The sequence below is a fragment of the Thamnophis sirtalis genome, unplaced genomic scaffold (genome assembly GCF_051295495.1).
Source record: "Thamnophis sirtalis isolate CommonGarterSnake01/CBP01778 unplaced genomic scaffold, rThaSir2_p1.2 scaffold_2, whole genome shotgun sequence".
NCBI lineage: Eukaryota > Metazoa > Chordata > Lepidosauria > Squamata > Natricidae > Thamnophis > Thamnophis sirtalis.
In genome coordinates this window covers 31,547,697-31,561,916 of record NW_028261382.1, presented here as the reverse complement: position 1 = coordinate 31,561,916, position 14,220 = coordinate 31,547,697, and the positions used below count along the sequence as shown (strand labels likewise).

At 46.9% G+C, this 14,220-nt stretch overlaps 1 protein-coding gene across 1 annotated transcript in view; it reads left to right on the top strand.

Moving 5' to 3' along the window:
- Positions 1–14,220, top strand: part of LOC106550796 (pappalysin-1-like) — a 41,528-nt gene that overhangs the window by 10,263 nt on the left and 17,045 nt on the right. Inside the window, exon 2 of the mRNA XM_087707618.1 lies at positions 12,182–13,253. Within this exon, the coding sequence (XP_087563744.1) occupies positions 12,182–13,253 (1,072 nt within the window). The remainder of the gene's footprint in view (positions 1–12,181; positions 13,254–14,220) is intronic.

The following is a 14,220-nucleotide window of genomic DNA, read 5'->3' as shown; positions in this document are numbered from 1 at the left end:
AGCTCCCTGCGAGGACGCTGAAGGAGGACGGAGAGCTGGAGCAAGGAAAACCCCCTTTGCTAGTGATCTGAAACATTTTTGTTTCCTGCCTCTCTCCATCCCTCCCTCCCTCCCCTGGGCAGGCAATCCCCAAAACGACAAAAGAGAGCTTCTTGTTCCTTGACTTCGTAGCAGAAGGATGGGACACGGCCGGAGAATCTGTGAGAGTGACGCAGCGGGCAAGAATGGCCAAATCTTTGTGACCTTGCGGTGATAAGCGAAGCTTCAAAGCGCTCCCTTCGAAATTTGAAAGAACACAATAACAGAAGCCAAATTGTTGTTGTTTTGTTTGTTTCTGAGGCCAAAGAAACAAACTTTGGGGGAGCCAAGAGAGAGAGAGAGATTGCAACATGCTAGGATGATAGGCAAGCTAGTCTTAATCTAAAACCCCGTAAAATGATAAGCTTTCGCCAGTTCGACCTTAGAGCTGTTATCCTGTTTTCTGATGCAAACACCTGAATCGTTTACTTTGCTTCCCTGTTTGCTGTTCTCTTACCTTATCGTCCTCTTCTGGGTCCCTTCTTTTTCTATCTTTCTGTCCTTGATGCCGTGTTTTTTTTTCGCTCTCCCCCCCTGCGATATCTCGCCAGGCAAAGTTGTCATCTGTTTGCCCGTAGCTTGACAAAGCAAAGAGAAGGCATCTGATAACTTTTGATTTTTTCCATCCTTCCTTTGTGCCTTGAGACCGAGTTGTTTGCAGAGAGGAGGCAAGGCATTCTGAGATCACACACCTACAGAGAGAGAGAGAGAGAGAAGGAGGGAGGGAGGGAGAGAGAGAAAGAAAGAAAGAGGCAGAATGAGGCAGACAAAGAGAGAAAGAGAGAGACAGAAAGAGAAAGAGAGAGACAGAGGGAGATGGCGAGAGAAAGAGAAACACACAGAGAGAAAGAAAGGGAGAGTGTGTGTCACAAGTGGCAGGATCATACATCTCGGTCCTCAAGCCTTCAGAGATGTAAGATGAATGGCCGTGAAAACAGGACCAGATCTGGCCCTTTTCTGAAGCTGTCAGGAATGCAGTGTCTGCTCCTTGCTGAGGCTTTCTTCCACAGTTTATATACGCCACCTGTCGCAGGTATATAACAGAATAGCAGTAAGGGACCTTGTAGGTCATCTAGTCCAACCCCCTGCTCAAGCAGGAGACTCTATACAATTTCTGACAAGCAGCTTTTCCTCAAAGCCTCCAATGATGAAGCACGCACAACTTCCGAAGGCAACTTCTGTTCCATGGGTTGATTGTTCTCACTGTCAGGAAATTTCTTCTTATTTCTAGTTTGAATCACTCCTTGATTAGTTTCTATCCATTGTTCCTTGTCTGGCCTTCGGGTGCTTTGGAGAATAGCGTTACCCCCTCCTCTCTGGGGCAGCCCCTCAAATATTGGAAGGCTGCTATCATGTCTCCCCTGGTCCTTCTCTTCATTAGAGTAGCCATGCCCAGTTCCTGCAACCATCCTTCATATGTTTTACCCCTCCAGTTCCTTACTCCTCTTGCTTGCCCTGTTATGAAGCTCCCACAACTTCCAAAGGCACCTTCTGTTCCATTCTTCGATTGTTCTCACTGTCAGAAAGTTCTTCCTTATTTCTAGGTTGAATCTCTCCTTGGTCAATTTCCCTATCCATTATTCCTTGTCTGACCACTATCCTGTCTCTCTTGGTCCTTCTCTTCACTAGACCAGCCAGGCCCAGTTCCTGCAACCGTTCTTCATATGTTTTAACCTCCAGGCCCTTACTCATCTTGCTTGCTCTGTTATGAAGCTCCCACAACTTCCAAAGGCAACTTCTGTTCCATTCTTCGATTGTTCTCACTGTCAGAAAGTTCTTCCTTATTTCTAGGTTGAATCTCTCCTTGGTCAATTTCCCTATCCATTATTCCTTGTCTGACCACTATCCTGTCTCTCTTGGTCCTTCTCTTCACTAGACCAGCCAGGCCCAGTTCCTGCAACCGTTCTTCATATGTTTTAACCTCCAGGCCCTTACTCATCTTGCTTGCTCTGTTATGAAGCTCCCACAACTTCCAAAGGCAACTTCTGTTCCATTCTTCGATTGTTCTCACTGTCAGAAAGTTCTTCCTTATTTCTAGGTTGAATCTCTCCTTGGTCAATTTCCCTATCCATTATTCCTTGTCTGACCACTATCCTGTCTCTCTTGGTCCTTCTCTTCACTAGACCAGCCAGGCCCAGTTCCTGCAACCGTTCTTCATATGTTTTAACCTCCAGGCCCTTAATCATCTTGAATATCTAATATTCATTAGCTGTAAAAAAAAAAAAAAGGAACCAAATTGCATAACCCAATCAATAGGCCATTCATTCATAATAAATGCAACTGATAGGCCTCCGCATTCCATTGCTGAGAGCCATAAACATATTTTTAGTAAGGTCCTAAACTGCAACTATAATTAAACAAAGTTATTGTTTCAGTGCCATTCTGGCCGGAATGGCTTTCGAAACTTAGACAGGATAAATACAGCAGAAATGGTCATAGATGGAGCGGCTTATTCTTGTATTTATTTGAGGGGGGTGCTGCGATTCTCCCCTCCCTCACTTTTCCTATGGTATGCTCTGGGCTGTATAAGCAATCTTTCATTGTGCCTTTGAAATAAGAGCCAAGGTGGCGCAGTGGTTAAAAGCAGCACTGCAGGCTACTGCTAGATCAGCAGGTCAGCGGTTCAAATCTCACCGGCTCAGGGTTGACTCAGCCTTCCATCCTTCCGAGGTGGGTAAAATGAGGACCCAGATTGTTGGGGGCAATATGCTGACTCTCTGTAAACCGCTTAGAGAGGCCTGAAAGGCCTATGAAGCGGTATATAAGTCTACTGCTATTGCTATTGCTATTGAAATAGTTCATAGCAGGGGGTCCCCAAGAGTGGCCTAGAGGTGGAGCTCTCGCCTCACAATCGGGAGGCTGTGAGTTCGATCCTAGGTAGAGGCAGGTGTTTTCTCTCTCTCTGCCGAACAAAACTCCACACTGGCAACAGGAAAGGCATCTGGCCAGTAAAAATTCAGCTCCATTCAGTTGCCCAGACTCCACCCCAAAAGGGATTATGGGGTCGTTAAAACAAGATGATGATGATGATGATGATGATGATGATGATATAGGGTCTCCTGCTTGAGCACGGGGTTATTCTGACTGAGGCTTTCCGAAAGCATGAAGCAAACTCCTTGTCCTGACAAAAATCCCTTTTATTAATTGACTGTGAATTCTGCTCCTTCACATCCAGCAAAGTCTTTCGAGGGAGGATTTATGGTCACAGACCTTCTCTGGCTTGGAGAGCTGCCAGGCTGATCTCTGCAAAAGTTGGCAAGGAGTCACAGAGAGTCACAAACCAATGAAGTGAACTAATGGCCTCCTGCAAACTCCACTCCCCTTTCGCTCCTCTTTTGTTTCCTCTGGGAGGAGCCATTCACCATCCACCTGTGGCCTTACTCCCAAGTCGACCCCTGTTCTTTAGCTGTTCCCTTCGTCTAGCAACTCTGCGCATGTGCATACTGGGAACAGGCTCCAGCTGTTCCTCTGCCTCACTGATGTCTGACTCTGAAGGCAGCTGATAACTGGCATAGGGCTCTGCCCCCCCCCCTCCCGCCAAACCATAAATCAAGATGGCGCCGCCACCGATAGAACCGGTTCAGAGGTGTGGCAGGCCAAGTTACTACCTACTCATCCGAACCAGTCCGAACTGGTAGGAACCTACCTCTGCTTCAAATGTGGGGATTCTGTGCAGCATCCTATAGCATCTTCTGAGCCCCAGGCTCTGCTTTCCATTATCCTGGAGTTTGAAGGAAGGGCGGGCCGAAAGGGGAACTGTGTTTCAGCCGAAGAGAGGGAGCTGAAAGAAAACAGTGTGAGATTTACAACTGTTGCTGGGGGAAACCGAGCCAGCCTGCCTGCGCCGGGGATAGATCCTTTGTCAGCTGGGGTGGGGGGGGCGAGACCTTTGCGATGTTGTGGACGATTATTTCAATTGGGCGTGTTGCATACTCCCAGCCACTGTCAGTGGGGAGTCCTTCTCCGGAGGACCTCGCTGGCTTGCGTTCTTATATTCCCACCAGCCTGGTTTAAAAAATCAGGTTGAGTGTACATGTTTCCCTCGTGTTCCTGGCTTGGCAGGTGAAATTTGGTTTCCCACTGCAGGAAGCCCCCTCTGCTTCGGCATGAAAAGGGAATCGAATTGGGCTTGCTCCTCGCCTGTTTTCAATTGCAGGGCGGAGAGGTGGTCTCACTCCCCTGGCTCATAAACAGACCCTCCTCTCCTCCTCCTCCAAGTTGAAAAAGGGAAAGAGGCAGGTTTTGGGGGATTTGGAGCCCCTCGTATATCTTCTTGCTGGCCGAAAAGCAGGAGTCCTGCAAGATTTTAAGCTTATCCTTCTGCTTATAGGAATATATCCTATCCACAGAAGCATCTCTCTGGTGGGAATCTGGTCTCTTTCTGACTGCCACCCATGTGGTAAATGAATTTTGTGCAGGATCTTTCTTTTAAAAAATGCTTCTACCCCTAACCCGTGAATATAGGCCCTTTTCTTTCTTTCTTTCTTTCTTTCTTTCTTTCTTTCTTTCTTTCTTTCTTTCTTTCTTTCTTTCTTTCTTTCTTTCTTCTTTCCTTCCTTCCTTCCTTCCTTCTTTTCTTCTTTCCTTCTTTCCTTCCTTCCTTCTTTCCTTCTCCCATCCCTCCCATCTTCTCCTCCCACCTTTTCCTCCTTCCTTCCTTTCTAGCGTCCTTCCTTCTTTCCTTCCTTCCTTCCTTCTTTCTTCCATCCCTCCCTCCCTCCTTCCCTTCCCTTCCCTTCCTGATTTTCTTATGTGAGTTTTCAGCCATAGACTTTTCAAAATTGCATTTTCCCAGTTACTTGAATCAATTGGCCATTGCTTCAAATATCATCTTTTCCTTGTTGACTTTTCCCCCTGCAAGATTGGTTTATTTCTTTATTCAATTTATATAGATCTTCTGGATGTAAATGTCCCCCCCCCCGGCACTCTCTCTCTTTAATATGATTGGCCAAAATGTATCTTGTGCTTTTCTAAATTATCTTTGATTGTGGAATCAACACACTGAACTCTAAAAATTAGGTAATAATGGCATTCAGATGATATTGGAAGACTGCTATCATGTCTTCTAATATTTGAGAGGCTGACATGGAGAAGAGGGGGGTAAACAGGCAGAGGGGGGTCCAGAGCCGTATGCTAATTATCAGCTGCCTTCAGAGTCAGACATCAGTGAGGCAGAAGAACAGCTGGAGCTGTTTTCCCAGTGTGCGCATGCGCAGAGTTGCCAGATGAAGGGAACAGCTAAAGAACAGGGGTCGACTTGGGAGTAAGGCCACAGGTGGATGGTGAATGGCCCCACCCAGAGGGAATAAAAGAGGAGCAAAAGGAGGGTGGAGTTTGCAGGAGACCATTAGTTCGCTTAATTGGTACATGACTCTCTGAGACTCCTTGCCAGATTTTGCAGAGATCGGCCTGGCAGCTCTCCAAGCCAGATAAGGTCTGTGACTCTAAATCCTCCCTCGAAAGACTTTGCTGGATGTGAAGGAGCAGAATTCACAGTCAATTAATAAAAGGGGTTTTTGTCGGGACAAGGAGTTTGCTTCATGCTCTTGGGAAGCCTGGGTCAGAACAGAACTGACCTGGAGCTCAAGAGAAATTTAATGACAGTTATGACAATTAATCAGTGGAATAACTTGCCTCCAGAAGTTGTGAGTGCTCCAACACTGGAGTTTTGTCAAAAGAGATAGGATAACCATTTGTCTGAAATGGACTAGAAGTCCTCCAAGGTCCCTTCCAACTTTGTTCAACAGTAGCACAGTCGTGGTTTTTTTGCAAGTGGGAGGATCCTTTTTAACCCGTTTTGATAAACGTGTTTTTTTAAAAAAAAAAAATCAGACAGTCAACTCTCCAACAATTTACAAAGAACGATCAGTGGTTCTCATAGGCCCATAGATCCCGCAATTGGGCTTGTGAAATGTTTATAAACATTTCAACAGCTCCTAAGATTGAAATGGCCAATAATAATTCTTCACAACAACTAAATCAGGAATAAATTAAACTGGCCCATTCTAGGCTTGTCATCCGTCCCAGCCAGGACAGGCTCTTGGCAAGGAACTGTGGGAGTTGTGGGCTAAAATATTTGGAGGCCACGAGGTTGCCAATGCGAGAACAAGATGGGGAAACGCATGACAGAGCTGAGAGTTTTCCTCATTTTCTCCGTGTCTCTGAATAGTCTGGACCGTCCATCATCTTGGCTGTCATCTTACCTCTTTGTGCCAAGAGCAGCCGGGGATGTCGTGAGGGTGGGCTAAGACGGAATAGGATGAGAGATGAATGGAAGTTTATTTCTGCTAGACCGCCAGAAAGGCAAATCTAGTAACAGATTAGCAGAGTTGGAAAGGACCTTGTAGGTCATCTAGTCCAACCCCCCCCCCCACCGCAGCAGGAGACAGTACATCATTTCTGACCTAGGGCAGTCCAGTCTCTTCTTGAAAGCTTCCAGGGATGAAGCTCCCACAACTTCTGAAAGGAATTTCTGTTCCATGGGTTGATTGTTCTCACTGTCAGAAAATGTTCTCCTTATTTCTAAGTTGAATCAATCAATCAGAATGGAGCTGGAAGGGATCTTGTAGGTCATCTAGTCCAACGCACCCCCACAGAAGCAGGAGACACTACATCAATTCTGACCGAGGGCGGTCCAGTCTCTTTTTGAAAGCTTCCAGGGATGAAGCTCCCACAACTTCTGAAGGCAACTTCTGTTCCATGGGTTGATTGTTCTCACTGTCAGGAAATTCCTCCTTATTTTTAAGGTTGAATCTCTTCATCCGTTGTTTCTTGTCTGGCCTTCAGGTGCTTTGGAAAATAGCTTGACCCCCTCCTCCTTCTCTTCCTCCTTCTCTTCCTCCTTTTCTTCTACATTCTTCCTTCTGCTTTCTTCTTTTCCTCCTCCCTCTTCCATCTTGCAATGCGCTCTACATGGGGCAGCCTTTGAAGAGTATTCGGAGACTACAACTCGTCCAGAATGCAGCCGCGCGAGCGATTGTGGGTGCACCTCGGTACACCCATGTTACACCTATCCTCCGCGAGCTGCACTGGCTACTGATTGGTCTCCGGATACGCTTCAAAGTGCTAGTCGTAACTTATAAAGCCCTTCATGGTATTGGACCTGGGTACTTGAGAGACCGCCTGCTGCCAATTACCTCCCATATACCCGTTAGATCGCACAGGGTCGGCCTCCTCTGGGTTCCGTCTACCAGCCAATGCCACCTGGCTACCACCCGGGGGAGGGCCTTCTCTGTAGCAGCTCCGGCCCTTTGGAATGAACTCCCCGTGGAGATTCGGACCCTCACCCCTCTCCAGGCCTTCCGGAAAGCCGTCAAAACCTGGCTGTGCCAGCAGGCCTGGGGTTGATGAGTTCCCCTCCCCTCTCGACTTGTATGGCTGTATGACTCTTGTGTATTTTAATTACGTGTATTGTGTTTGTATCCCCTTTTCCCCTTTTGAGTTGTTTGCCGCCCTGAGTCCCTCCCGGAGAAGGGCGGCATACAAATAAACTAAATCTTAAAATCTTAAATCTTCTTCACCTCTTAGATTTTCCCCTTCTCTTCCATGTCCTCCTCCTCCTCCTCCTCCTCCAAACCCTTCTAGCACTGATGATGTTACCTAGTTTGGTTAATGAAACATCTGTAAGTTCAGAGATCACCTCATTTCATCCCTGAGCTGCAACCATTCCCCATAAGTGGTACTTTATAAGCTTTCTAACAACCACTTTGGAAATATTAAGGAGGGATTCATCAAAGCCGCCGGGAAATATGGGTTCCCCTCTACCCACAGGTTCTCCACTTCCAATCAGAAGGGCAGAAATAAAAGCTGGGCATCTTTCCCTTCACGGCTACAACTTCTTGAATTGTTTGAGTTCCACTTGGAAGAAAAAGGTAGGAGGTTTTCGAGCCCAGCGAGGGAAAGTTTTCTCTGCTCTTCGGGTTGTTTTCTCAGTCTACCCAACAGCCCAAGAAATCTCCGCTGGTTTTTGGCAATGCGTTGGGTCAGCCATCCCCAACTTGATTCAGTCGCATGCACCATGGAAATAGTTAACCCAAATCTGTCTCTCTTAATTATTTTCTGCTGCCCAGAAGAAAGCTCCGGATAGATTCTTGCGGAATTGTTGCTCTTTCAAGCGTTCTGCGGCAAATTTGATACGAAGTGATTAAAGCATGCAAAAAGGAGAAAGACGGGAGCTCCAACCTTTTCCTCCCCATCCATGGGCCTCTTGACTGCAGCTTTGATTGTTGACCGAAATTCCCCTTTCATAACTAAGACCTGTCACCTTGGGTTGGATTATCCCGGCCATGAAAGGCATGACAACTTCCAGAAGTTACTCAGGGGGAAATTAGCTCTCCTTGTTTTTTGTTTTTTCCCCCCTGAAGAACATGACCGGTGGTCTATCTCCACCCAGACCTCTCTTCCTGGAAGGTTTGATCAAAACAGGGCCCTGTCCCACTCCGTCTTCGTAAACGCCACTCATGTTTCCATCCGTTCTGACCTAGGCTTCCCCCCAAAGCACAAGGCAGAGTCCTGGTCCCGACAAAACCCCTTTTATTAAATGAAGCTGAATTCCTCTCATGCAGATTCAGCCAAGGCCTGGCAAACAGTCTTTCAAAGGAGTATTTGTGACCACAGACCTTATCTAGCTTGGAAAGCTGCCATGTAAATATTTTCCCAATGAGTTGCTGTGCAAGGAAAGGCTGAGATTCACGGACAGATCTTCACACTCCTGAAATGACCGAGGAACACATTGTTTCATGAAAAAGCCCCCTCCCCATTAGCTCCTCTTTTGTTTTCTATGGGAGGGGCCAATCACCTCCAAGGTGTGGCTTTACTCCCAATCCCTTTTATTAAACAAATGTGAATTCCCCTCATTCAGATTCAGCCAAGGCCTGGCAAACAGTCTTTCAAAGGAGTATTTGTGACCACAGACCTTATCTAGCTTGGAAAGCTGCCATGTAAATATTTTCCCAATGAGTTGCTGTGCAAGGAAAGGCTGAGATTCACGGACAGATCTTCACACTCCTGAAACGACTGAAGGAACACATTGTTTCCTGCAAAAGCCCCCTCCCCATTAGCTCCTCTTTTGTTTTCTATGGGAGGGGCCAATCACCTCCAAGGTGTGGCTTTACTCCCAATCCCTTTTATTAAACAAATGTGAATTCCCCTCATTCAGATTCAGCCAAGGCCTGGCAAACAGTCTTTCAAAGGAGTATTTGTGACCACAGACCTTATCTAGCTTGGAAAGCTGCCATGTAAATATTTTCCAAACGAGGTGCTGTGCAAGGAAAGGCTGGGCACAGAGTCTCTGAGATTCACGGACAGATCTTCACACTCCTGACATGAACAAATGAATGAACAAATTGTTTCTTGCAAAAGCCCCCTCCCCTTTCGCTCCTCTTTTGTTTCCTATGGGAGGGGCCAATCACCTTCCACCTGTGGCTTTACTCCCAAGTCGAACCTGATTTCTTAGCTGTTCTTTTCTTCTGGCAGTTCTGCACATGCGCACACTGGGAACAGGCTCCAGCTGTTCCTCTGCCTCACTGCTGTCTAGCTCCAAAGGCAGCTGAGAACTGCCAGACGGCCCCCACCCCATCTTTTCCTCTGACGCAGAGCCCTCGTCTGAGCCTTCCCCAGACTCCAGGACTGGCCCATGTTGTTCCCCAATCTCCTCACTGTTCAACTATGCTGCCAGCTCCGCTGGGCCGCTAGTGGGCCACTATAGATTTTAAGAAGAGATTGGACAGCCATTTGTCTGAAATGGTATAGCATCTCCTGCTTGAGCAAGGGTTGGGCTAGAAGACCACCAAGGTCCCTTCCGACTCTGTCATTCTGTCCAATTTATTTTTCGTTTAACTGTCTCCTTCATTTCAATCTGGTTTGATCCCGAACAAGGATTCCATTGCCATTCGGGCAAGCGAAGATTTTGACTGTTGTCCTTTAAGAAGACAACACCAATGGTATTTTATATAATAGTTATTGACTCCGTCAATGGTCGTGTGTGGCATTTGCAGCCCCATTTAGAAAGAGACAAGGGATAGAGAAAAGGAATGGAAGCTGCTGTGAAATATTTATTGTAATGAGATGTATCTTGGCTTCATTCCAATGGTGCATGAGGCTAACTGGGCTGTGGCAAAGTCAACTGTAAGTATGGAATACCACAGCTAAGTGTTTCCTCCACAAACAAAATTCTATTATTAGAAAGCTGGCACTTCCACTTTTTTTATATATTTGCACCGGCCTCTAAAAATACAAAGTGGTGGGGGGTTATAAATAGGACAAAGGGATGGGGTGGCTCTGTGGCTAAGACGCTGAGCTTGTCAATCAGACAGGTCGGCAGTTCGGCCGTTCGAATCCCTAGTGCCGCGTAACGGAGTGAGCCCCCGTTACTTGTCCCAGCTTCTGCCAACCTAGCGGTTCAAAAGCACTTAAAAATGCAAGTAGGAAAATAGGGACCACCTTTGGAGGAAAGGGAACAGCGCCCCGTGTGCCTTTGGTATTGAGTTATGCCAGTCTCATGACCACGGAGACGTCTCCGGACAGCGCTGGCTCTTCAGCTTTGAAACAGAGATGAGCACCGCCCTCTAGAGTCGGGAACGACTAGCACATATGGGTGAAAAGAATCTTTATCTTCAGGTTACCTGGCGGGCCACAAAAATACCTTCTTACACACACACACACACACACACACACACACACACACAAAATCAAGGTTGTAGACTTTGTTTCCTATTCCGGAGGTTTATATGTAGTGGGGCCCATTCTGTCAGTATTCTTCTACTTCCCACACTCTTGGTATTCAGCTACCTCCTTCCATCTTACTCCACTCTCCACATAATAAGGGATGTGTTAAGATTTTTGTGTTAGGGTAGAAATGATGTGTATTGGCGTATGGCAGGGATGTCAAACTCAAGGCCTGCGGGCCTGGAAACAGCAACAGATTGGCCTGTGGTGCCTCTGCCAGTGAAAACGGAGCTTGCGGAGGATGTGTGTGGCCTGCCTGGGCTCTGTTTTAGGCTGTGGCTGCCTCCTGCATCCCTCTGCAAGTGAAAATAGAGCTTGGAAAGGCCACGTTCATGCCTTCTGGGCTCAATTTTTACTGGGAGAGGGTTGCAGGAGGCCATTGCGGCTGAAAATGGAGCTTCGATGAGTGACATCGAGCTGGCCATGCCCCCTCCCGGCCATGCCCCCCCCCCAGATGAAACACAACCCTGATGCGGCCCTCAATGAAATTGAGTTTGACATCCCTGGCGTACGGGCTCAAAGAGCACTGGGCAAGTAGATTTTCTAAACCCGTCTGGATGACGACTGGCAATATAACTAGCTGTAAGCCCCTGCATCAGTATGAGAGATTCTCAAATCAGTTCCCAGGGATCCTTTCTGGGAAATGCTCAAAACCTTACTCATAGTTTTCTTCGTACAGTGTTTGGTAACGTGAGATGAAACATCTTCTCCCTCTTGCGCATGGATAAGCAGCTTATATTCCTCCCTTCTCTCGCGCGGATTTGTGCGGAAGAATTCCAGGAACTGCCACACGTTTTGGGAAGGTTCTGAGAATTTCGCGAATGAATCGTTTGATAATGAGGATTTGGTTGAATGGATTGACGTTAAGCGTATACTTCAAGGGGCATGAATGAGAGTTCTCGTGACGCTGGCATGAGACAACTTTCTGCTGGGTGTTGCAGGGATGGATGGGCTCAAGTTAAGTGCCGAGAAACAAGGTCCGAATCCAGTGGGGCCGGTTTAACAACCGGTTGGGGGATTGCATGGGCAAAGTGCTGAAAAATGGAGTGTTTACAAGCTCAGTTGCTCACTTTCCAAGTCAGCAATGGTAAGTAGAACAGTAAGGTGGAGAATCAGCTGTGTTGCACGATTGAGATGAGCTAGAAAGCAGGAAATAAAGGACAGGATACGGTGGGGGCGGGTGAGCATGGCCAACTGATCATTGGAGCTACCAGTTCGCCCGAACCAGTCCGAACCGGCTGAATACCCACCTCTGGTTGAATCTAGGATTGACCACTTCTGGTCCAAATTAATCATATCATGATGTGATGCTCCCTTGTATTCACTCTCTTCTCCTTTCTTTCCTTTTTTCTTTTCTGTGTGTGTTGGGGACACTCAGGATTATACGACAAATGTTCTTACACCACCCTGGACCGAGGATGGGTTTTGGGAATTAACAACGTCAGTGACCAAGGTAACAGAGATCCTCGCTACTTCTTCTCACTGAAGACTGACCGTGCCCGGAGAGTCACCACCATCACGGATCACCATAGCTACCTTCCGAATCAGTGGGTTCACCTCGCCATCACTTATGACGGACGTTTGATGAAGATGTACGTAAATGGGGCCCAGGTGGCGTCCAGCAGAGAACAAGTAGGGAGTATCTTCAGCCCTTTGACTTTGAAATGTAAGATCCTAATGCTGGGCGGCAACACCCTGAACCAAAATTACCGAGGGTACATTGAACATTTTAGCCTTTGGAGAACAGTCCGTTCCCAGAAGGAGATACTGCTGGACATGACTCTGGTGGCTCATGAAGTAGATGTTCCTCTACCTCAGCTAGTGTTTCAGGAGACATTGGTGAATGTGAAAAGCCGCTGGTCTCCCATGAAAGACAGCCCACGTCTTCCTCTGACCGAGTTCACTTTCCACTCTGGCTACCTGTTGGATACCAGCCTGGCGCCTCCTCTCTGTGGCCAAACAGTTTGCGACAACATGGAGGTCATCGCCAGCTACAACCAGATCCCCACCTTCCGCCACAGGAAGGTGGTCCGTTACCGCGTGGTGAACATTTACGACGACCGTCACCGCAACCCGACCATCAGCCAGCAACAGATCGAGTTCCAGCACCGGCAGCTCAACGACGCCTTCAGCCCGTACAACATCTCGTGGGAAATAGAGGTGCTGGAGATCAACGATTCCTTCCTCCGCGACCGCCTCATCCTGGCCAACTGCGAAATCAGCAAGATTGGGGACGAGAGCTGCGATCTGGAGTGCAATCATACGCTGACCGGCTTTGACGGGGGAGACTGCCGCCACGTGCGCCAACTTTCCTTCCACAAGAAGAAGCAGAACGGCGTTTGTGACATGGATTGCAACTCAGAGAAGTACAACTTCGACGGTGGGGATTGCTGCAATCCGGATATAACGGACGTCACGAAGACCTGCTTTGATCCCGATTCGCCTAACAGGTAAGCATCTTCAAGTCACGCGTATCCCACCTGTGCATGTGCTACAGGGTGGTCCTTGGTTTGCAGCCGTCTGTTGAGTGACCGTTTGAAGGTGCAGCAGCACGAATAAGGGATGGGTGGCCATTTCTCATTCTCACCATGGCTGCAGCATGTCACGCCTGGCAACTGACATGTATTTGTGGAAGTTGCACTGAATCCCGGGGTTGTGTGGCCACATTTGCAACCAATGTTCAACAAGCAAAATCAGTGGGGGAAGCCAGATTTGCTTAACGACTATATGTTTTGCTTAATGGCTGCAGTTATTTGCTTAACAACCAAGGAATGGGCAATACTAGAATGGAGTGGAGTGGAATAGAATAATAGAATAAAATAGAATAGAATAGAATAGAATAGAATAATAGAATTATAGAAGAATAGAATAGGAATAGGAACAATGGAATGGAATAGAATAGAAGAATAGAATAGAAGAATAGAATAGAAATAGGAACCATGGAATGGAATAGAATAGAATTGAATAGAATAGGAATAGGAACAATGGAATAGAATAGAATAGAAGAATAGAATGGAATGGAATAGGAATAGGAATAATGGAATGGAATAGAATAGAATAGAAGAATTGAATAGAATAGGAATAGGAACAATGGAATGGAATAGAAAATAATAGAATAGAAGAATAGAATAGAATAGAATAGAATAGGAATAATGGAATGGAATGGAATAGAATAGAAGAATCGAATCAAATCGGAATAGGAATAGGAATAGGAATAGGAAGAATGGAATGGAAAGGAATAAATAGAATAGAATAGCACTAGCATTTAGACTTATATACCACTTCACAGTGCTCCTCTAAGAGTCAGCCTATTGCCCTCAACAATGTGGGTCCTCATTTTACCAACCTCAGAAGGATGGAAGGCTGAGTCAACCTTAAGCTGGTCAGGATCGAACCCCTAGCAGTCAGCAGAATTAG